This window comes from Syzygium oleosum, unplaced genomic scaffold (genome assembly GCF_021117445.2).
Source record: "Syzygium oleosum isolate NSW1041296 unplaced genomic scaffold, Sole_v2.1 Sole_v2.05, whole genome shotgun sequence".
In the NCBI taxonomy this organism is placed as follows: domain Eukaryota; kingdom Viridiplantae; phylum Streptophyta; class Magnoliopsida; order Myrtales; family Myrtaceae; genus Syzygium; species Syzygium oleosum.
In genome coordinates, this window is record NW_026607489.1 from 13,425,211 (window position 1) to 13,448,106 (window position 22,896).

General features: G+C 42.9%; 4 protein-coding genes across 10 annotated transcripts; 3 read left to right on the forward strand and 1 right to left on the reverse strand.

The window, feature by feature from the left end:
• The first annotated feature begins 729 nt into the window (after positions 1-729).
• On the forward strand, positions 730-7,028 carry LOC115693381 (protein PAT1 homolog). Of its 3 annotated transcripts, XR_008816625.1 has the most exons (6): positions 730-1,170; positions 1,717-1,865; positions 2,893-2,949; positions 3,356-3,419; positions 4,130-6,465; positions 6,693-7,028. XR_008816625.1 is itself a non-coding variant. In XM_030620360.2 (5 exons), exons 1-5 carry the CDS (start codon positions 1,086-1,088, stop codon positions 6,271-6,273), a joined length of 2,499 nt encoding a protein of 832 aa, XP_030476220.1. In that variant the 5' UTR covers positions 730-1,085; the 3' UTR covers positions 6,274-7,028. The 3 variants fall into 3 exon arrangements, 2 of the variants coding, with proteins under 2 accessions (XP_030476220.1, XP_030476221.1); XM_030620360.2 differs by having other exon boundaries at positions 4,130-7,028; XM_030620361.2 differs by having other exon boundaries at positions 731-1,170; positions 1,720-1,865; positions 4,130-7,028.
• Positions 7,029-7,875: 847 nt separating this feature from the next.
• Positions 7,876-13,894, reverse strand: LOC115693395 (BTB/POZ domain-containing protein At1g04390). 5 transcript variants are annotated; one of them, XM_056311597.1, is made up of 9 exons: positions 13,596-13,894; positions 13,299-13,425; positions 12,211-12,718; positions 11,979-12,112; positions 11,407-11,852; positions 10,104-11,243; positions 9,370-9,519; positions 8,659-8,677; positions 8,389-8,582 (listed from the first exon to the last, which is right to left on the reverse strand). In XM_056311597.1, exons 1-9 carry the CDS (start codon positions 13,685-13,687, stop codon positions 8,535-8,537), a joined length of 2,664 nt encoding a protein of 887 aa, XP_056167572.1. In that variant the 5' UTR covers positions 13,688-13,894; the 3' UTR covers positions 8,389-8,534. The 5 variants fall into 5 exon arrangements, with proteins under 5 accessions (XP_030476241.2, XP_056167572.1, XP_056167574.1 ...); XM_030620381.2 differs by having other exon boundaries at positions 7,876-8,677; positions 13,596-13,889; XM_056311599.1 differs by lacking the exon at positions 8,659-8,677 and having other exon boundaries at positions 13,596-13,893.
• A 450-nt stretch (positions 13,895-14,344) lies between these two features.
• Positions 14,345-17,072, forward strand: LOC115693382 (pentatricopeptide repeat-containing protein At1g79080, chloroplastic). Its single transcript, XM_056311601.1, has one exon. The coding sequence runs from the start codon at positions 14,795-14,797 to the stop codon at positions 16,499-16,501; it is 1,707 nt and encodes a 568-aa protein (XP_056167576.1). The 5' UTR covers positions 14,345-14,794; the 3' UTR covers positions 16,502-17,072.
• Positions 17,073-19,537: 2,465 nt separating this feature from the next.
• Positions 19,538-22,609, forward strand: LOC115693383 (uncharacterized). The gene is made up of 3 exons (XM_030620363.2): positions 19,538-19,873; positions 20,635-20,799; positions 21,974-22,609. Exons 1-3 carry the CDS (start codon positions 19,588-19,590, stop codon positions 21,994-21,996), a joined length of 474 nt encoding a protein of 157 aa, XP_030476223.1. The 5' UTR covers positions 19,538-19,587; the 3' UTR covers positions 21,997-22,609.
• Positions 22,610-22,896: the final 287 nt, after the last annotated feature.

A 22,896-nucleotide genomic window follows, 5' to 3' on the forward strand; every position in this document is an offset into this window, starting at 1 on the left:
CTGTATTATTAATTGAATAATTGCAATGAATCATCACATTTAATGGCTACCACTTGCTGCAACGATTTAATGACCACAATTTATATTTAGACCAAAAAAAGTATAAAACATTAATAAATTATACACTCATCATTTGATGCCATAAAATACTACATGATCACGCGAAGACATAGACTAAGAAAAAACACAAAAAACTTGTTTATGTTTCGGGTTCTAGGTTCCCACCTACCTAACCTGGAACCTACTCGTCAAAACAAGTTTTCTAAATTTTGGAACGTAGAATCTACCCTGCATGCCTTAGAACTAGAACCTACGTGTTCTTAACGGTCAGGTTCTCAGGTTTCAAGTAGAATTGGAACCATGCTCACCCCTATAGATCATCACGTCATACTCGAGCTTTTCGTTGGGCTAAAAATAAATAATGAATATAAAAAAAAAAAGCGAAAAACCCCTCCACCGCCCACCCTCTCTCTTCCACTACAGTGGGTCAAAAAACATCACAAAAACCCACCACACAAGCACAACCACCACCCCCACTCCCCACCCCTACCGTCGCGCTCCCCTCCTCAATCATGAGGCTGCTCCAATTATATTACTCCCTCCTCTGTTGCTGAACCCACCTCTCTCTCTCTCTCTCTCCACCGTCCTCCTCCGCCGCCGCCGCCGCCGCCGCCGCATCCTATACTCGGCGATAGGGCTTCGGTTTCGGTTTCAGCTTCGCTCTTTCGCTCTTTTTGTTCCCCCCCCCCCCCCCCTCACTTCCACAGTCGCCTGCTGCGGACCTAACTGTCCGGTTTTTGCTCGGATTGCTGCTGCTGCTGCTTCTTCTTCTCGGTACCTGTCTCTCGTCGCTTCAGTGAGCTGTACAGATCTTATCGCCGTCGTCGGGACGAGACCCCTTGGTATTTCGTCGCGCGGGGTCCGTCGCGTTCGGCTAGGTCTTTCGCCTTCTTTTCCTTCGGCAGCTTTGTCGATTCGGATTCGGATTCGGATTCGGATTCGGTTTTTTCTTTCTTCTTTTTTTTTTCCCCTTCTCTTCTGGCGTTTAGATTAGGGCCTGGAGCTTGTAGATAATTAGGGTTGCGATGGATGGTTTTGGTAGCGGCGACAACAGCCGTTTTCAACTTGCCGGCTCGCAGGATCTCGAGCAATCAGGCGACGGCTCCGCAGGTTCGGCGATTTCTCTCTCCTCTTTGTTTTCGTTTCGTTCCGTCGTCAAGCTGATTGCCGTTTCGGCAGATCTACTTTCACACTCGTTTGTCGAGGAAGCGTCGTCCTGTCGTCTGTTGACTTGGCCTGTTTCCTCGTATGTTGGTCTTCTTCTGTCATTTGAAGTTCGACCGATTCTTATGAGCTCGAGAATTGTGTGAATGAGTGTTCATGTTCTCTGGAATGTTTTGTTGCGAGCTAAGGGAAATCAGAAGCTCAAAATTGTTCAGTAGGGGGGAGGCTTGCCTAGCTTTCGAACGAAAAATCAAGTGACAGTGTTGTACTATCAAATTTTCCTGAGGCTGTTTTATTCTTCTTGGCTTTCGGATTCGCGTGATTTCTGTTTGATGAATTTTGGTCTTGCTTATGATCGGAACAACAATTTTCACATCCTTCTTGAACTTCTGCTTACGGATGTATACATTCTCCTGCTATGGCTGATATATGAATTTCCAGAAATTCGTGATTTGGCTGACATGTTTATATCGACGAAATGTTCTTGCGAAGCAGGGGGCACTCGATTTGATGCATCGCAATATGCATTCTTTGGTAATGATGTTCTCGAAGAAGTTGAGTTGGGGGGATTAGAAGATGAAGAGGAGGATTTGCCTCCTACTGGCTTAGATGAAGAGGAGTTTCTGTATGATAAGGAAGAGGTGATGTGCCCCTCTCCTTTTTCCCGTCTTTAGTTTTCTCTTTAGTTTATGCGTGGAGATGCCCTGATGAATACTGTTTGGAGCAATACTGATATCTTGAATATTCGAGATAGTACCTCATGTACTTGGTTTTTAAACAAACTGGCTTCAACATTTGTCAATTTGAATGAAGCCTAAGCTGATATCCGTTAATCCTCATTTATACATTCATCATCTCCAGAAATTTTGAGTTCCTTTTCTATTTGTCTCTTCTTTGATTGCAAGGTCAGATAGGTATTGCTAATATGTCTTGAACGCTCAATTTCTGCACCGAGAGTATGTATTCGTAAAAGGGTTACTGCTCTACATCATACCAAGACATTACTTATGAATTTAATAATGGTGCAGATATGTGATATGCAGTGACCTTTTGGTGGAATGTCATTGAGATAGTCCGAGAGTATGCTCTGTTTTTTTAATCATAGAGTTTACATCTAGTAGAGTGCTCATATCAATTGATCATTAAAACCAGTGTTTTTGGGTTCCACATATCTAGTCAATTGGTGAAGTTTTATGGTTTGAATTGGCTCTGAAAACTTTTATTTCACCTATACATTTAACTTTTTTTCTAAATACGATTGTGGTTTTTATCGAGGCAGTGTTTCTCATTTCCTGATGAAAGTTAATTATGCTGTTCTTGGGTTTGATGATGCGATTTGTCTCATGAAGTTGAATTAACAACTGCGGTTATACCTCTTCTTCTTATTATATATATGATAATTGAAATGTTGAAATTAGCACGATATCAATTGAAGAACAGTTGCTTAAGATGAATAGCATTTCTTTCACAGTTAACGTGTTCCTGCAATGTTTTGACACTAAGCTTTCTAGCTGTTCCTTTGCATGCTTGTTTAATATGGTATTTACTTTCAAACATGATCACCAGAGCATTTCTTATGGTGTCCCGATGATTGCTCAATGTACTTTGGCTATAAAAATTTGCTATTGTCTCTTGTTTGATGGATGACGAAGATTTCCTTTGTTGCAGGGCGAGGACTTAAGATCTTTATCAGAAATTGATGATCTTGCAAGTACCTTTTCAAAGGTCTGATACCGAGCTTTGGTTTATTAAAAAATATAAGAGCTCTACTTACTGTAGAATGGTTTGTTAATTTCAATCATAGTAATGGGGAGAATGTTGTTTATGTGCAACGATTCCTTTTTTCTTAAAGAGCTAGTGAACTAGTTGCCAGCATAAGGTGCTTATTCTTTGGCTGCCACAGCCTTTGTCATTGGTTGTCTATGGCAACCTTTGGACGATGCTTTATGATGGAACTTTTTGTTGGTGTTTGAAGTAATATCTTGTGTGATGCTTCATCTCTTGGAATATTTTGGGTATGGCGACACAGTATTGATCATATGATAGATGTGTCTAATGGAGTTGTTCCGGCATTGGGGACCTATGATGCTTCTTTTTTGCAATTATACTAAACTGTATGTTCTACTCGCAGTTAAACAAGGTGGTCAGTGGCCCAAGAGTTGCAGGAGTAATTGGTGAAAGAGGATCTAGGGAAAGTGAGTATGTCACTATATATATATATTCACCGCTATCTTATTTCATTGAAGTATTTGTTTACATGATGTAATAATACTTAGAACATTGTCATTCATTTCAAATTTACGTGCTCATACCTTTTTGCTTAACATAATGCCCTCTGAGCAAGCGTACTTGTTAAGTTGAAATGCTGCGATGCTTTACCATATCTGCTAAAAAGAAAACGAGAATTTAAATTATGCCATTTGTAAATTTTAATAAATCTAGTGTTTGAATTTGAAGATTGCTTTGTCAAGCCTGACCAGCCTTTCCTGGTTTCTTTAACCTTGGTATGACTTATACTATTTGCCCCATTCCTAGCTTCAGCTTTCGGATTTTCGTCATCCCTTGCAGGTTTAAGTTTGGCTTCAGTACACTTTTGCATCTCTATGCAACCTTAAATGAAAGGAATTATGGCATGCATATTGTCTATTTCAAATTCAATCTGCCATCTGTCATGTGAGAATGGTCTTAGGTGGCCTCTGTAGTATGGCTGACTCTCATGTATTTATCGTGAATCTTGATGATGAATCTAGTCTCAAGTTTGGTCACATATCCATCTTTTTTGACATTACAAGTCTGCCTTTTGGGGTTTAGGTGTTTTAACTCTTTTCCTGCTAGGAAAGGATCTCCATTTTTCAATATGGTTGTAATTTAATTCTTACTTCTTCTGGACTGGACTATCTTATAGGTTCTGCCGCTGCTGAGTGGGCACAAGGAGAGGATAACATTAACTGGTTTCATCGCAATGTAGTGGACTCTGATAGCACTTTAGAAGGCAAAAGATGGTCATCACAACCATATTCTTCCGCTCACATTATAGATTCAAAGACTCTGTACAGGACGTCATCTTACCCAGAGCAGCAGCCGCAGCAGCAGCAGCAGCCGCAGCCTCATTATTCAAGCGAACCAATATTAGTGCCAAAATCATCTTACCCTTCGTATCCTCCTCCCGGTGGAGTATCACAGCATGCTTCTCCAAATTATAACGCAGGCCACCTAAATGTTCCTCATCCGGCTGGTGGAACCCAGGTGGCATTATCTGCACCAAACCTTCCTCCTTTTTCTAATTCTCAGGTCCAGTTGACCACCTTGCATCATGGCTCCCAGTTTGCCGGGAATATGCCACCTGGTTTACCACTTAGTAGCCGACCACCAAATCAATGGGCCAGTCAGATGAACTTGTATCCTGGAGAGCATCCAGGTCGAATAAACAGCGGATTACAGCAGCAATTTCCTCATCAAAATGGGTTAGTTCCTCCACAATTAATGCCTCAACCACAACCACAACCACAATCCCAGCAGCATTGGCTGCACCGTCCAATGCAGCCGCCTTTTGGGCATTTGTCAGGGATGCAATCCCAAATATTTAACCCCCATCTTGCTTCGTCTCCACCGTTAATGGGCAAGTTTGATGCGATGTTCGATCTTGCTGATTTAAGTGAGCAAAGACTAAAATTAGCTCAGAAAGGTAGACAGGATCTGCGTTTTTCTCAGCCGGGATTTGATTTCAATGGCCCGAAGAGTGGTAGTGGGTGGCCGAGATTTAGATCCAAATATATGTCAGCTGATGAGATAGAGAATATCCTCAGGATGCAGCTTGCAGCAACACACAGTAATGATCCGTATGTGGATGATTATTACCATCAGGCTTGTCTTTCTAAAAAATCTGTTGCTGCAAAGTTGAAGCATCATTTCTGCCCTACTCATCTCAGGGAACTCCCTCCTCGAGCCCGCACGAACACTGAACAACATGCTTTTCTCCAGGTCGATGCTCTAGGGAGAATTTCCTTCTCATCAATTCGGAGACCTCGTCCTCTTCTTGAAGTTGATTCGCCTAATTCATCTGGTGCAGCTGGAAATACTGAGCAGAAAGCATCTGAGAAGCCCCTGGAGCAGGAACCAATGCTTGCAGCAAGAGTGGCTATTGAGGATGGGCTCTGTCTTCTTCTTGATGTGGATGATATAGACCGATTCCTGCAATTCAATCAGGTCCCAGATGGTGGGGCTCAGTTGAGACGCAGGCGGCAGGTCCTACTGGAAGGCCTTGCCGCATCTCTCCAGCTGGTCGACCCTCTTGGCAAAAATGGCCATAGTGTTGGGCTTGCTCCCAAGGACGACCTTGTGTTCTTAAGGTTGGTATCTCTTCCTAAGGGTAGGAAACTCCTCGCAAGGTACCTTCAGCTCCTTTCTCCCATTGATGAGCTCATGAGGATAGTTAGCATGGCCATTTTTCGTCATTTAAGATTTTTGTTTGGAGGACTTCCTACTGACCCTGGAGCAGCAGAATCAACAAATAAGCTTGCAAGGGTGGTTTCACATTGTGTGCGTGGCATGGATCTTGGTTCACTGAGTGCCTGCCTTGCAGCTGTGGTCTGTTCTTCAGAGCAGCCACCCCTCCGTCCCCTTGATAGTCCTACTGGAGACGGCGCGTCCCTAATTCTCAAATCAGTTCTTGAGAGGGCAACCGATCTCCTAACTGATCCTCATGCTGGCACCAACTATACCATCACTAATCGACAACTGTGGCAGGCTTCATTTGATGAGTTTTATGGTCTTCTCACCAAATATTGTGTAAATAAGTACGACAGCACAATACAATCACTGCTAATGCAAGCCCCAACGACAAGCATGCCTGTAATTGGTGCCGATGCAGCTAAAGCTATTAGTCGGGAAATGCCAGTTGAGCTGCTACGAGCAAGTCTCCCCCACACGGATGAGCACCAGAGGAAGCTGCTGTTGGATTTTGCTCAAAGATCAATGCCTATAGTTGGATTTAACAGCCATGAAGGAGGGAATGGTGGTCAAATCAGCTCTGAGTCGGTGTTAAGTTAATAGAATGCTGCACCAGAGCTCCAACTTATGTACGGCATTAGCGTTATGGAAAAAGCTGTGTGCATGGCATGCATCAAAAGGGTCTATGTTCCCTCGTTTTTTCGTATTATACAAGTGCATCTCAATAAGCCTGGACAGGAGGGAGCCATGGCAAAGTATGAAGTGGGAGTCGAGGGGCACTCTTCATTCCCGGTCAATTTAGTTCCGTTCGAGTACTTGTTTTTAGCTTCTTAATTTCTTTTCTCTGGGGAGACTTTCCAGCAGTTTTATGCTTGTACCCAACTTCAGATTTCCTTTCTTCTTTCTGCCCCTTAATTAGGGTAGTGGTTTCCAGTTTTTGCCAACTTAGGAGCGTGTTTTGTTGCTCTGTTTTGAGATACTGATGTGGGTCCTGAGCAAGGGGGTTTGGTTTTGTACAGGGCTGGTGTAGAAGGTATCCCGCGTTCCTGTACCTATTATTCCAAGGAGGTGGGACCGGTTTTGGGGGTTTATATCCCTTTAAACTTCAAGTAGCAAATGGTGGGGTGGGGGAGATATTGATGGTTCGTGGCGGTTTTGTGATAAGGTCAAGTTTAGGATTTACTTCTGAAATAGCCAGTATTGCTAAGGTCTTCTCTTGATTTTTGCTCGTGTGTATTCCTACACATTTCTTACCTCTACTGTGTTGTGCTGTTAAATCTTGATCTCTGTACCGTTCAATACGTTGAAGCTCTTGGGATCAATTGCAGTCAGTTATATTTCCGCATTGTTTTTTACGCAAATTTCTCAATTTTTGTTTGGTGAGCCACGATGGAGTCTGTCTTTTTCGTCGAAAATTCTCTTAATGCAGTTCACTGATTAGGCTGTGAGTGCCAAAGATGGGATGAGGACATCAAAGCAAAATCAGAGGGAATCCTTTCTATGCATAACACATCTGCATCCAAATATGTTGAAAAGACATCTGATCTTTCTTCTTTTTCGTATTGGTGGGCTGTTCTACCCTATTAAAGTGTGTGCCCGGGCATAATGGGAAAAGGGTTTGGTCGGTGATGCTAGGAGGCGGATGGATCAATCAAAATAATGCCACCAATGTGTTTCTATTCAATAACCGGAAATGTGGACGATGCTCTTGATTGCTTGTAACATCCGACCGAGAGAGTAAAAAGAACGAAACTAGAGCCTCTTCTCTTGATTTTTGCGCGCGTGTACTCCTACACATTTCTTACCTCTACTGTGTTGTGCTGTTATATCTTGATCTCTGTACCGTGCAATATGTTGAAGCTCCGGGGATTTAATCACAGCCAGTTATATTTCTGCCTTGTTTTTTACGCTTTGTTTCTCAAGTTTTGTTTGGTGAGCCGCCATGATGTTGTCTTTTCCTTGGAATTTCTCTTAATGCAGCTCCCTGATTAGGCCGTGAGTGCCAAATATGGGATGAGGACATCAAAGCAAAATCAAAGAGGGATCCTCTATGCATAGCACATCTGCATCCAAATATGTTGAAAAGACATGATCTTTCTTCTTTTTCGTATTGTTGGGCTGTTCTGCCCTATTAAAGAGTGTTCCCGGGTGTAATGGAAGAAGGATTGGTTGGTGATGCTAGGAGATGGACAGATCACAGACAAAGAATATGCTATGGATGTGTTTCTATTCAATAACCGGAAATGTGTACAATGGATGCTCTTGATTGCTTGTAACATCCGAGAGAATCAAAAGAATGAAACTAGAGCCCCTACTCAAGCGGGCTGAATCGGTGTACAACTGTGCTATGTACAATCTTTCACTTGCCGTCCCAACACAGACAGGACTTCTCGAGGAAGCTGCTTTGGTAAGTAAAATCTGGTCGAGTAAGCTGGCTCCCCATCAGATTATGCTAGTTGCTCCATGTGCTTCCTTTGCTTCAAAGACCTTTTGTTGAATTTCCTCCGTTGAAATGCCAAAATTTGTCTAGCCCACTTTGTAACCGCTCTTTTTCCAACTAGTTTGGAATTACTATCGCCTGCTCTGTGAAAGTCGTACAGAGGCAGCACGAACCATTTCAATTAGTGTTTCATCCAATTCATCAAGTTCGTCAGACTCACGCAGTTGACGGTAAGATGGAGCGACATGATTCGCCGCAGCTTCTGCCAATTTCCATTGAGACAAATTTGCAGCCATTTGGAGAATCTTAACGGACAAGTGTCTCGCAGAACACAGGCCATCGTCTACAATCCTAAAACACGCTTCCTGAATGTCTTCCAGGAGCCAGAAGTCCGCCAACCAAGAAAGTTCTACATACAGCTCTAGCTGGTGTAGCTTCTTCTTCGTACCCATGTTACTCCATAAACAACCTGATGGGGGTTCAGGAAGCTTAGAAGAATAGAACCAACTTACTAGTTTAACTAAAGCTTCCCAACTGACAGGTACCTTTAGAATTTGTGATTGGCTGCAGAATGACAGTACATCGTAGTGAGATAACCAAAAAAGTCGAAAGTTTCACAAGAGTACGCAAAATTTTCCACCTTGCACTTGAGGAGAACTAATTGCGAATCAAAACCCCTTTCAAATAAATCCGCCACCCTCAACACAAACACGAAAGTCATTGCTCAGTTCCCCCCCCCCGAACACTTAATTGGACAAGTCCCTTGACAAAACATGAAAATTATTCATAAAGATAAAGTAGGTCCACCAAGTTATAATTTCTGGCCCCAAAAAGGACCCAGTTATAATTGGATTTGAAACAAGGAGGTTTAAGAAAAGGTTTAAGGATCGCATAAATAAAGCAGAATCACAATTCTGCTATTGCTAGAATTCTCATCAAGAAAAATGGGAAGTGTTAATATATTCGGACTTGCACTTAATTATTAATGACAGATTTCACGACAAAGATTCACATGGCTACTCCAGCTTGTAACATGGGACAAAATCATACTTCCTTCTCCATGCTGACTAGATGTTTAACAATGGATGACAAATTTTATGACATATGGGTAATTCAGTTTGTAACTGTAGATTGAATCACGGAAATGATATCTTCCTCCATGCTGACAAGACGCATAGGGATTTGATATCAATATCCATACATAGCAAAGCGCACTAGAAATATCAAAAAAAGACGTAACACAAACAACCACGTACCTTTCTTGCATTCCTGATTGCAACAATGCCTGCAGATAATCACAGCTCGCCCATAAAATTATCCGGTGAACATGCATGTGTGGAACAGACATAGAGCAAATAGAGCATGTCCAACTCAGTTCCGTTGCTTTAGATTCCAAGATTATGTCCCTGAGACAGAATGAAGCTCCCTTATAGCTAACAGGAAAGAGTGGGCAGGTTGCACAATGTCATATTCAGGATATCTTAATCTAGTAACAAATTGAGGAGGTATAAAAAGTTCTGCTAAACAGCACAAAAAGTGATGCATGACTAGCATTTGACTTTTTGCCCAGGATGCGCGACTAGCAGTTTGATGCCTTCAATGAAGCAAGATACTCTGTTAAGCCCAGAAACAAAAGTCAAACACAAGTTTTGGAGCACTAAGGTACCGGAGATCCATGGTGCTGAATGTAAACAAAATGCGAAGACGAAGGGCTCCATCTGAATGCTGGTTAAGTGTGCTAATGATTAATACAACTAAAGCCAAAAGACTTCATAGCCAAAAGAAGGAACTAAAATCGAATGACTGTGCCCAAGTAGTCAGATCAGAGGTGTCGATCTAATTGGCTACTCAAGTATCCATCAAACGAATGATTTAAAGCATGAGAGAGAGAGAGAGAGAGAGAGAGAGAGAGAGAGAGAGAGAGAGAGAGAGAGAGAGTGGGGGAATGATTTAAAGCATGAGAGAGAGAGCGCAGGGGCCTAAAACTTACCAAAACATATGCTTCCCTTGACCAAGAGCTGGTTTGAGATCAAAACTGGGAATCTCGATGGCCCATTCAGGAAATCTCCTCGAAAGTAACTCAGATAAGTGATGCAGGCCAGAGTGTCTCGCAAGAATTTTTAATCTCTTTACAGTATCTTCTTCAACTTGTACATACCCTGAATAGACATACTCCAACAATTTCTCCAGTTCTAGGCGATTAACATGAGAAGATAACCGAATCTCTTTTCGAAACTTTCCACGCCAGTTATCACTGTCGTTAGTGACTGAAGAATTATCAAATGTTCCCCCATCAAAAGGCTGTTCTGGAGGCAATAACAAAGGACACCTAACCATAAGAAGAACCCCGTGGACACAGAATGAAGTACCATTACCAAGAATCAGCTCTATATCTGCGTAATCCTCGTGACTAAGTGCTTTCCCTATTTTTACCCCTCCTTCTGAAGGAAAACCGAAGTAGCTAAAGTAGGTCAGTATGTATGAAGCAAACCACCTCGCCCCACAATTAGAAGTGTCCTTGCAGATTTCCAGAAGCTTGTTAACTAGTTCAGTCTTGACATTTTCTGTCTGAAGAACAGCGATGATCGAACATTTACTTTTGGAGCCAGAATGATGAATTGACACTGACAGGCCCCACAAATTATGGAACAAAATGACATCTTTTCCTTCCCACTCTTCTAAACTCAGAAAACAACAAGCTCTACCAGGCAAGTTGCTCTTGAGATGTAGGGCATAATTTGACCTTGGTATATAGAATGATTCAGATGAGCGTCCCATCATATAAGACAATAGGGCCTTTGAGCCTTCCACAATAAACCCTTGATAATGAGGCAAAGCCAAAAAGCATGTCAAACCTATCAAACTTATAACAATGTGAACCATATTTGGCATCCCAAGGTTAACTCCAAATGATGGGGATTTTAGTGTATAAAGCAATTGCTTTAGATACCTCTCACCGTTTGGATTTAGAACCTCACAAAGCATACTTCTAGCCTTTGATGAAATGTATTTGCAAGAAGAGAAAATCATCATTAGGACTACTCGCACAGCTGATTCACTTCTAAAGGTACTGATGACATCATCATGGCACAGCTGGTTCCCTCTACCAATAATGTCCTCAAAAGCTACACTAGAAAGAACATACATCGACAATTAGAAAGTTAAAAGAAAATACAAATTTAGTCAAAAGTGCAACCAGGAAAATACAATAAATAAAGAAGATGAAGAATGTATAATGCAGTGCGGTAAGATTACTAAAAAGAACTGAGCACCAAATATTAACGAAAACATACCACGCGGCCGCTGTAAGAACATCAAAATGAGCTTCATTTTCAGAAAATTTGGGATCAAAATCTTCAGCATATCTTATTGAAAGCCACCCAAGAATGTCCCATACATATGGCCTTAAAACCAGAAAAGGATTATCAATGAGATTCTCCCGTGCTATGGCAATTTGCTCCTCCAGTGTGTATGTGTGATAAGAAGGATACTTCCCAACAAAGTTCGGCAATAGAATATCAACAAGAACTTTGTCGATCCCCTTTTTCCAAAAGTAGAGACGATGCTTCCCCGGCCAACGAGTAATCATTGCCAAACGACATGCTTCAATCATCAAAGGAATCTGGTCATTAGCACCTTTTCCCTCTTTCAACTTCCCCTCATTGATTGCACACACTATGGCTTCTACAATTGGCTCACAACACATGCTGACCACTCTTGAGCATCCCTCTTCTGTCAACTGAGCCCAACAACAGAACAAGGTCATCCATATGACTCATCACAGAGGAAGAGGATGAAGCAATCTTGTCATGAGCACATAAGAATATACTCGAGAATATCCAGCAAAGAAAACCCAAAGCATTACCATTAAACATTGTGCCAGTTTAAATCCCTCAATTCGAACTGACAGCGGGTTCGAACTTCCCATAAAGCGTACCATTGTGCCAACAATAGTTTCACCATGTTCCAGAATCTTCTTGGCACCATAACTGCATAGAGCTGTTACACAGTATCAGCAATTTTTACGACAGAAGAATGTTAGGCCTAGCAGCACAAGTATGAACGCTTTCTAACTGTACAGCAAAGTGTCAAAGTACCTGTGGCGGTATACAACTTCAAAAGAGCAACTCCAAGAGAAGGGTCGGGGTTTACACAGAAATCCTCCAACATGTTCATAAAACTCACATTACTCCACACTTGATACCTGGATTGAGGCCACCTCAACAGTATTATGGCCAATAGAGCTAACATCTCTTGGAAATACACATTTGAGCTAGTGCTGGCAGAGAAATTTAGTATATTTTTAATTAGGTGGGTTGTGATATCTTCTTTATCGAGAACTTCCCAGACTTCATTCTCCTTCTTTTTGCTCAAATTTGAAAGCATAACACTCAAGGCTCTGGAAGATGGAACAGCAACTTGTAACTGAGGGGAAATTGACAAGGATGACAAAGGATGAACAAGATCTGGAAGATGAGGTTGCAGAATAGAAGTTGCTAAGACACTGGCCAACTTGCAGACTGCATCCGCCGCTATGCTAGTTGTGGCTTCACTTTTTTGGTGAAGAATACCCACCAATGCCCCGACTATATCTTCAGCTGAATCCTGAGAAGATAAAGTGAATGTGAACAACACAAAGGGGATGGGGGAGGAGACCACGAAATGCCAATGTGCATCAACCTAAGTTAGAAACAATCCCTACAATAGCAAGAAGCTCAAAATGACCGAACTCAGCTATAGCGCTGGTGATCCACTGAAGGAGATTGGCATAATCCATACGATAGACAAGCGGAACATTGGAACTTCCGTTATTCTTGCCGAGAACAATCCCAAGAGAAAAATTGAAAACTCTCAACATGGTCTTAGGGCGTAAGCGCACAATGTTGCCAAGGAACTAGAACATTCGAAGAAACTGAGAAAACTATCCAATTTAGTCAGCATCCTCAATTGAACATCAGCACTAATGAGATAACCAAAAGCGAAGTAGGTACGATATAACTCCATTCATTCAGAAACTATAAGCTCCTAAAGAACGCATATTTCTTTGTAAAGACTGAAAAGAGAGCAAACCCATCAATGCAAGTTTAAAAAAAAGCAGAGAAATAAGAAGAAAAAAACAAATCGCAAATCAGGCAGCGAAACCTCGTCAATCCATAAAGCACGATCACTCATCGAGCGCCCTCACCTTCAGAAGCGGATTACCCGACGTCTCCTCCGAAACGCAATCGAGGAAAGCAACAATCGAGCGAAGCACGTATCTCTGCGTCTCGATGTCCCTGCACTCCCATCTCGTCCGGCCTCCATCGCGACATCTACACGCACAACGAAGGATTCACGATTACAACCGCAGTCAACTCCGCGAACCAGACCACGAGCTTCCCTCGAAGCTCCCCGTCCTACGGGTTGACGCTCTCCTTCCACAAAAAATCAGCATCGACGACGAGGAGGAGGAGAGAAGAAGAAGAAGAGGAGGAGGAGGAACCTGGTGCAGAGATGAAGAGCGTCGCGGAGGCGGTGGTGGAGGGTGTTGAGCTGGACGCTTCTGGTCTCTGCCCTGCGCTTGCTCGCCTTCATGTCTCTCTGCTCGCGAAGCCGGGAGGGAATTCGAGAGCGCAACGACCTCGAACTCGACGGGAACGCTCGCCTGGAATTCGTGTCGCTCGAGGGAGGAGAAGCGCGATCGATCGATCGGTGACGTCGCCGACCTGCTTTCCGTCTCGTCGGAGAAGTATGATCTCGCCGCCAGATCGCTCCCCGCCGCAATGGGCTCTTAATTCGGGCCCAGAGCCAACGTACAGCGCGTGCTGACACGTGTTCCCTGAGCGCGCGACGCTGAGCCACCCAAGTCTTGTTTTTTCGTGGAGAAAGATGACGCAAATAATCCATAAACTTTTATTTATATTATCGTCCCTGAATTAATATACAACGTAATTTATGAATTGTTAGTCTATTTAATATAGTTACTGAACTTTTGTACTTGTTTAATTTAATTCATGAAATGTTCAATGTAATATTTTTATTAATTTAAATTTAAAGACTACATTTAGTTAAGGGAATATATTGAATATGTATTAAAAATTTAGAGAATATATTGAATAAATTAAAAATTTATATTAAATATTATATTAAAATTAAAATTTATATTAAATAAATTAAAAAATTAGAGATCATATTACGTTAGATCAAAATTCAAGAAGTAACCTTTTCTCTTCTCCTTCCTTGGCGCACTGCACTTTCTCTATAGGATAACAGTGGAGCGAGCTGTGGACGGGATTTGTGGCTCCATTTTCTTCACCTCAGAATTAAAAAAAAAAGAAAGAGAAAATCGAGTGACTCGAAAATGTACCCAGGTAATACTGCAAAAGAGCATCTTCGTCTAGATTTTTTGTGGATATTTCTTGGGCCTGCCTTTCGTGTCGATTCTCTCGCAAACCTGAACTAGAACTCAGCGTATGTGCCTCAACTTCTGTTCCCCCTCCTCCTTCGTTTGCAATCCCGATTGGTTGTTCCTGCAGAAGGTTTTTCTCCCAACAAAAGCTATCATTTCTTCCTCCTCCTCCGTGCATGTCTGACTGCAGTAGAGGTGGATTGCGTACTTTTTACAATTCAAGATTTCTGTTGTAAGTTCCGTTGAAGTAAAATGTTTGATCAGGCTTGAGCTGGGTTGTGCTTTGATTATCAATGGCGATTCTGCTCAACTTAATGTCTCCTGTCTCAAAGCCATCCTTGGGATACACAAGAAAGTCTGGTGGGTTTTACTCCCATGTGCCGAATTTGCACTCCTTCTCTCTGAGCAAGGGCTTTGCCAGAGCTCTGGCATCTACCCAGATCACCATTTCTTCCAAGGACTCCGTTTCTGCGTTGCCCAATTGGAGGCTTGGCGGCAAGACTGATCCAAGAGGCAAAGACCTCAGACTCAATGATGCATTCCAGAATTTGGATGACATGGTCGCGAAGGGCCAAAAGCCTGATGTCAACCAGGCAACTCAGCTCTTGTATGATCTGTGCAAGGCCAATAAGTTGAAAAGGGCAATCAGGGTCATGGAGATGATGGCCAGTTCAGGAATCATTCCCAATGCAGCTTCATACACTTACCTGGTGAACCATTTGTGCAAAAGGGGTAATGTCGGGCATGCGATGCAGCTCATCGAGAAAATGGAAGAATATGGGTACCCGACCAACACGGTCACCTACAATTCGATCATCCGGGGTCTTTGCATGCATGGGAAGTTTAGCCGGAGCCTTCAGCTCTTAGATAAATTGATGCGGAAGGGGTTGGTTCCGAATGCCTTCACGTACTCGTTCTTGCTTGAGGCTGCTTATAAAGAAAGAGGGGTGAAAGAAGCGATGAGGCTTCTGAACGAGATTGTTGCTAAGGGCGGGAAGCCGAATTTGGTTAGTTATAATGTTCTGTTGACTGGTTTGTGCAAGGAAGGCAAGACAGAAGAGGCAATCAAATTCTTTAGGGATTTGCCGTCAAGAGGGTTCAGTCCTAACGTAGTTAGCTATAATATTCTGTTGAGGAGTTTGTGCTATGAAGGGAGGTGGGAGGAGGCGAACGAACTTTTAGCTGAGATGGATGGTGGGGATCGTGTACCTTCCATAGTCACTTACAACATTTTGATCAGTTCGCTTGCCCTCCATGGCAAGACCGAACAAGCTCTGGAGGTACTGGAGGAAATGGCGCAAGGACAGTTCAAGCCCACGGCCACTACCTATAATCCGATAATTGCCCGGCTTTGTAAAGAAGGGAAGGTGGATCTCGTAGTTAAATGTCTAGACCAGATGATTTTTCGGCAATGTAATCCTAATGAGGGAACTTACAATGCAGTTGCTATTCTTTGTGAAGAGGGTAAGACACAGGAGGCGTTTTCCATTATTCATAGCTTGCGAAACAAGCAAAGTTCCACGACGCGCGAGTTCTACAAGAGCGTCATTTCAAGCTTGTGCAGAAAAGGAAACACTTGTGCAGCTTTCCAGCTTCTTTACGAAATTACAAAGCACGGGTTTACTCCTGATTCATTTACGTACTCATCTCTGATCAGAGGCTTATGCCTGGAGGGTATGCTAGATGAGGCCATCGAAATCTTTGGTATAATGGAGGAAAATGAGCAGAAGCCAGACGTAGACAATTACAATGCGCTTCTGCTCGGTTTCTGTAAGTCGCGGAGGACGGATTTGTCCTTGGAAGCTTTTGTGATGATGATTGAGAAAGGGAACATGCCTAATGAAACAACTTATACCATTCTGGTGGAAGGACTTGCTCACGAAGACGAGATGGGGTTGGCGGCAGAAGTTTTGAAAGAGCTGCTAGCGAAGCAATTCCTGAGCCAGAGCACTGTAGAAAGACTTGTTATGCAGTATCGCCTGGAAGGTGTACCTACATGAAATTATAGATAGCCACTAGTAGCAAAGAGAACTGAATAGCGGCCCTTTCGGTTACCTTAGTCGTATGTGGTATCATCCTGCAGGAACAAGCTGTTTTGGGCCAGTCGGATTAAGAGCATACTTATCCTGTGCATTTTTTGTTGGGACAAAGACTGCTTTCGGCGATTTTACTTGATCATGCTTCTAGAATGTATAGAAGAAGAACAGCACATGTTATTCTTTTGACGCTCATTGTTTGTCTCAGGTACTCCTGTATGTTGGCCAAGCTTGTAAATGCTGCTAAGGTCTTGGGCAATGTTGACTTGTTCAGTTGTTTCCATCCCAGAAAGTTGCCCTAGAGATGAGCATTTCGATGGTCGGTGCACGGGGACTTTCCCAAGAAAAACGACAGCAAGACAATTACGCAGAGGTCGTAACATTGAGTGATGAGAAAGTAGCGCATTCCTACGGCTGAAGCAGCATGAATACCATGTAATGTTTGGTCTTGCATCTGCCTTGGAAATTCATGGATGTGTGCTGGTCGATTCGTACCATACTTTTGATAACATTTAGTTACATTTTGAAGTTTGAACCACGGTGTCCATCAGGGATGGTGCTTTGCAAGTGAAATCAGTGCCATCCATAAGGCAAAAGAGAGGGTGTCTGAAAACTCTCTTCCATTTTCCGTCAGTTTATTTGGAACTTCAATGCTAACATCCTTCATTTTCCCTTTGCCTTATCTATTTTGTTCGTACCCTCACGATAGGCTAAGGCGTATTTGGGGCTTCAAGTCGTATCGAATTTCCCGTCGCAAATAAATAATTACGACAATTACGAAAAGAATGCGATCATTGTAAATGTTCTTTTCTTATATTTCTAAAGTTTTTTAAGGCGATCTAATTAAAAATTTATAAAACATCTGATTTTGAGTTTCAAAAGTTGAAGCAAAATCGGTGAGATGCTGGCCGAAGCCATGACACCGTGCCGTGGGACGAATTCAGTGTCTTAGACTTTAGAGACGGGTCTTATTTAATTTCATCTTCGCCGCCCTTGGGTATCTTCTATTTATTTTATTTAGGGCGCGAATGACAACATTTCTCTTCTTCGGCCTTATTTCTGACTAGAAATTAAAAAAATCTATTTCTCTTTTCCGGACAAGTTTTTGAGCAAAAAGTTGAGTTTGATAATGATACAAAATTTATGCTCCCAGAATAGAAATTTGATTGATAATGACGCAAAATTTCTATTCCCGCAAGCGAGCAGCGGTGGTGATGGGCGACGGCGGATGGCCGGCGGCGGTGGCAAATGGCAGGCGAAAGGCGGCAGACGGCTGGCGAGCAGCGGTGGCAACGGGCGACGGTGGATGGCCGGTGAGCGGTGGCGCTGGCGGACGATCGACCAGCCAGCAAACGGCGGTGGGTGGCGGCGGATGGCCGGCGGCCAGCGGTGAGTGGGCAACGGTAAGCTGCAAAGGTGAGTAATAAAAGAGAGTTGTTATTTCTGTTTTTGTTCCAGAAATAGAAAAGTAAAAAAATTTAAATTCTCATTTCTGTTCCAAATCTATTTTTGGGCCAAAATTTGTCCTATAAATAAATTAAAAAAATTTATTTTACCAAACAGATTTATGTTCCAAACCTGATCCCGGGAACCAAAAAATAGAAAAACAGGAAAACAGAATGATTATCATTTGCGCCCTTAAAATTGTTTACTTATTTTTTCATTATTAAAAAAAAAAACATGCTCACTTCTCAAATTTACACAAGAGTATATTGCAAAAAAAAAAAGAGTATATTGCTAGTTTTTGCAGCCAAAACATTTTGTCATACGTAGATACCTAAGACTAAGGGTGTGAATGATAACCATTCTATTTCTCTGTTTTTCTATTTTTCTATTTCTAGGAACAGGTTTGGAATAAAAATCCGTTTGGTAACGCAATTTTATTTTTCTATTTCTAAAACAAATTTTTACTCCATAAATAGGTTTGGAATATAAATCAGAAGTAAAAAAAATCTCATTTTCTATTTCTGGAACAAAAATGAGAAATAAAAACTCTTTTCATCGCTCGCCCTCGCTATTAGCCAACTACTCACCCACCGCCCGCCATCATTGCCGGTCATCTCTAGCCGCCGCCGACCGCCTCCCACCACCGTCGTCCATTGCCGTTCGCTGCCGTCCTCCGCCACTGGCCATGTCCCACCGCCTCCCAACGTCGTCTGCCATAACCCGTTGGCGGCAATCCATCGCTACCTGCCATCTGCTGTCCTTTGCCACCGTTCAACGTCGTCCGCCTCCCACCATTGGCCGCGGTTGTCCACCGCCGTTCACCACCGCCCGCCGACCACCTTCTGCTGTCCTTTGCCGCCGCCCGACATTGATCGCCGTTAGCCATCGCCGGCCACCTCCCGTTGTTAGCCGTTGCCCACTGGCCAACTCCCACCACCGTCCTTCGCCATCGGCCGCCGTCTGTAGTCTTGTGCTGTTGCGCAACGCTGGGCACCTCCCATTGTCGGCCGCTGCCCGCCGGCTGCCTCCCGCCACCATCCTCTGCCGGTCGCCTCCTGCCATCGTCCTTCGCCTCTGCCCATCGTCATCCACCGCCACCCGACACTGACCCACTCCCGCCACCGTTCTCCGCCGCTGGCCGCCGTCTATAATCCTCCGCCGTCGCGCGACGTCGACCACCTCCCACGATCGGCCGCCACTCTCCCGCCACCGTCCTCTGCCGCCGCCCATCGTCGTCCATTGCCACCCGACACAGGACACCACCTACCATCGTTGGCCACCTCCGGCCACCGCCCACCGATTGCTAGGAGAAATAAATTTTGTGTTATTATCAAACGAATTTTTTTTTCAAGAATAAAAATTGTGTCATTATCAAATGGGTATTTTGACAAAAAACTCATTCATGAAATAGAAATAGAAAATTTGATTTTTAGCCAAATATTAATTTCTGAAATAGAATGGTTATCGTTCGCGTCCTAACTTTTTGTCCATTTTCAATTTTCTATATTTATTTAAACGAAACTATTGAAAAAATTAGAGTACTTTTAAAATCCTACCTTGGATTTGAGCTGCAACAGTGACGAACGGTCTGTCGGACAATCGCCATGGAAACGGGTGACGCCAATTGCGATCCCAACGACGAGAGCGCAAGCGTCGTCGTCGTCGTCGTCGCCCCTCCGAATGCGGACAAGCGTGAGGCTCCCGAATCTTCTCATCAGGACGGAGGAGGCGGCGGCGGCGACGCGGCCGGCGATCGTAGTTCCGGCGACGCGGTCGCCAGGGGAATATCGTCCGTCCTGGTGTCCGTCATCAAAGACTTCGATTCCAGAGCTCAGGACACTCTCAAGAGCCAGGACCAGCTCTCCTCCTCCATCGATCGTCTCACGAGCGGTACTCGTTCTCTACTCCTCAAGATCGGCGTTCTTGATTCACATGGCTACGGCGAGATCGATCTGGTTTTTTCCAATCTCTTCACCCGTTCTTTGCTAGGTTTTTCCAAGTACTGTTGTTCAATATTGGTCTGATCATGGTTTAGCTAGGAGAGTTGAATACCTTCTCAGTTATGCAACTTTGATGATGTTCGTCGTAGCAATCAGATTATCGTGATTTTTGAGTTGGTTTGAATCGAATCGTCGTCATTTCCTTAGAAAGGGAACGAACGAATGCTGTTAAATCGAGTACTCTGCGTCATTCTCCGAGACAAACGATAGTTTTTCTTATGGGCTTTCAATGGATGGTTGACCCGAGCTACGCAAACGAAACCACGGCCTCTAATGACTTTGATTTGGAAGTTTTGCAAGTGTAGTGACCTGATTATGAACAATGAAGAAGTGGTCTAAGTAATATGTAATTTGTCTAAGCTTTAAGTTACATGATAAACAGCTCTTCTCCTTCTAACTGATTGCAACTTAAGGATGAATCTAGTTTTACAGATGGGAAGAGTTAGTATGTTGACGAACAGACAATCAGATATCTATGGGTAAATCATTACTAAACAACTGTATCTTACTTGTGCATTTTGGACTATACATTGCAACAGCGCTAGCCAATTTCTTTCTCCTCAAGTGCCATGTAGTTTCTTGGCCGAGCCTGCGACTAAATTAGGTAGTTCAAAATTGTTATGTTGAATTTTATTTTCTCTTTTCCGGCAGAGCTTGATCGGTTACTGGAAGATGCACCTTCGCCATTCACCATGCAACATGCTGCCAGGATCTCCAGCATTAGAAAGAGAGTGTCATCAATGAATGCGGTTTTAAGATCTATACAGCGGCGTGTTGACAACATTGACCGTATGCTATCAACAGCCTCGCCCCCCGGTATCCATTTTTTTATTGCTTACTGAATGCTCCAATTTGCTTCATAATCCTCTTGTGCCATTGGTGATGCTAGTTATTTTGTATAGCTTCCGAAGATCTTTTGTCATCACCATGCGTGTCCCCAGAGATTAAGGCTACCACTTTCTTGTGGCTGTTTCACTCAGGGACTTCTCGGAGAACAAGTAGTGCAGGCAACACTGCTGATGTTGCATTAGGGTGTCATAAGTTTAACTAAAAATAAGAAAAAGGTGCTAATCTTGAGCTAGGCGATCTTGCTAACATACTATTGGGGAATATATGAGCAATTACAGCTATAGCCCTATTTCACTTGTTTTTTGCAATGCTCGTCATACCCTCATTTCTGATCATTAAAGTAATTAACCAATACTCCGACCAAAAAAATAAAAAAAGTAATTAACCAATACACTGTATCTTTTCCCCTAGCAGTTGTTTGAGGATAGATTTACTCTTACTGGTTGCACTTCATGTTTTCTGTTGAGCTTGATGAATCAATTGTCATGTTCAAACTTCTCTCCTCAACATGGCTTGGTCTGGCCACTTGAAGATTCTTGAAAAAAGGGCGATATATCAATTTTGCTTTTCTTTGGGGCGAGTTGATTTTTTAAGGTTATTATGGTCAACCTGTATTCTGTTTCTGTTGCCAACTTCTAATGTGCGGATTTTGGATCATATCACCTAGGATATGTTGGAACATCACATCAATTGGATGTGGAAATTGTAATAACTAACTATGTGACCATTGTGAACTCAGGACCTTGCTTTTATTATTGTCTTATATGAATAATTTAGGTGGACGATAATACCACTCTCATGCTCCGAGGTATTAATGGGATCTTCAGCAGTATGAAGAACTCTAATCGAATAAGTGGGGCTATTGAAATGTTCTTGTTCCTTTTCCAAAATACACCAAACGGTTGAGTTAAATCCTTTCTATAGAACTTAGTGCCAGTTTGGGGAGTTTTTTTCTGGTTGAACTCCTTGCCTTTTGCTACCCCTTACTTAATTTTAAGGTGTATGGGCACAGGAAGTTTTCCAGCCTTTTGTTTTCATTTTTCAGTGAAAATGGATAGCTGATGGGGGAAGACATTTGACAGGATCATTTCAATTTACTGCACCTTTGATGGAGATTTAGGAATGTTATTTTTCTTTGCAGAGAAAACCACAGATGGAGTTTGACAATTTTGAGATTGCTGATGCTTCTGAGTACTCTTTGGGGTCAAACAACAGGTAGTTAGAGCTGAATCAACTTGTGCATGGACAGCGTGAAGTTCGGGGGGTAAATTTGCCTACCTAATCCAGCAAGATTATTCAAAAGTTCAGAGATTTGAGAATCTCAATGCCTTCACCGTGTATTACGGAAAAGGTGCTTTCCGAGGTTGTTCAGCCTAAATATGAAGCAACAAACGTTATCTTACCTGAAATTTTTCTATGCCTTCAGAGCTCCTGCATGTTGCAAATCCATGTAGGTTCCGTTCAGATGAGTGGCAGATTGGCAGATCAATAGAGTAGGACAAGCTGGTAGACTCAGTCTAGCTGTTGGTGACAATCCTGCTAGTTGTCTCTGATTTTTCTAGAACTGATCCTGCAAAGATCAACACAGTTACACTTTTTGCAGCAAGAATGGAATAATCGATCGAATGTGCATTCTATAGTTGTCTGCCCAGCATTCAACACAGCTTCGAGATTATCTGAGACAACGTAATGAATTTTCTCTCTGTTCCAATGGGCTTAGGCTATTTTTCTGGATCATACTTTGATTGCGGCATCTTAATGGCTTAAATTTGTTGAACTTTGCTCCGTCTTTTGTTGAATGTCTCGTGTTTGGCAGCGTTTTCTTTATTCTGGACTTACCAACAGATAAATGCTGGACAGCTTGCATGCCCTCAAGATTGTTAACCCCGACCAGGGGTTGCTCAGCTTCAGAGGCAGACCTCCATGCATACTTTCGGACAAAGAGAAGACTTTCACAATCTCTGTATCGACACAAATTAACCAAGAACTAAACTTGCGCTCGCGTCGACTCTTATATATTAAGTACATTAGGCGGTGACCTTTTCAGTCGACCTCTGGCAAGAT

Excerpts from the sequence above, each read along its gene's own strand:
- LOC115693381 (XM_030620360.2), top strand. The coding sequence starts at position 1,086 with ATGGATGGTTTTGGTAGCGGCGACAACAGCCGTTTTCAACTTGCCGGC. Across the intron at positions 1,171-1,716 it reads ATCAGGCGACGGCTCCGCAG|CAGGGGGCACTCGATTTGAT; the intron begins GTTCGGCGATTT and ends GTTCTTGCGAAG. Across the intron at positions 3,420-4,129 it reads TGAAAGAGGATCTAGGGAAA|GTTCTGCCGCTGCTGAGTGG; the intron begins GTGAGTATGTCA and ends ACTATCTTATAG.
- LOC115693395 (XM_030620381.2), bottom strand. The coding sequence starts at position 13,687 with ATGAAGGCGAGCAAGCGCAGGGCAGAGACCAGAAGCGTCCAGCTCAAC. Across the intron at positions 12,719-13,298 it reads CGGGTAATCCGCTTCTGAAG|GATTCAGCTGAAGATATAGT; the intron begins GTGAGGGCGCTC and ends TTATCTTCTCAG. Across the intron at positions 11,244-11,406 it reads GTTCTTACAGCGGCCGCGTG|TGTAGCTTTTGAGGACATTA; the intron begins GTATGTTTTCGT and ends TGTTCTTTCTAG.
- LOC115693382 (XM_056311601.1), top strand. The coding sequence starts at position 14,795 with ATGGCGATTCTGCTCAACTTAATGTCTCCTGTCTCAAAGCCATCCTTG.
- LOC115693383 (XM_030620363.2), top strand. The coding sequence starts at position 19,588 with ATGGAAACGGGTGACGCCAATTGCGATCCCAACGACGAGAGCGCAAGC. Across the intron at positions 19,874-20,634 it reads CATCGATCGTCTCACGAGCG|AGCTTGATCGGTTACTGGAA; the intron begins GTACTCGTTCTC and ends CTTTTCCGGCAG. Across the intron at positions 20,800-21,973 it reads ATCAACAGCCTCGCCCCCCG|AGAAAACCACAGATGGAGTT; the intron begins GTATCCATTTTT and ends TTTTCTTTGCAG.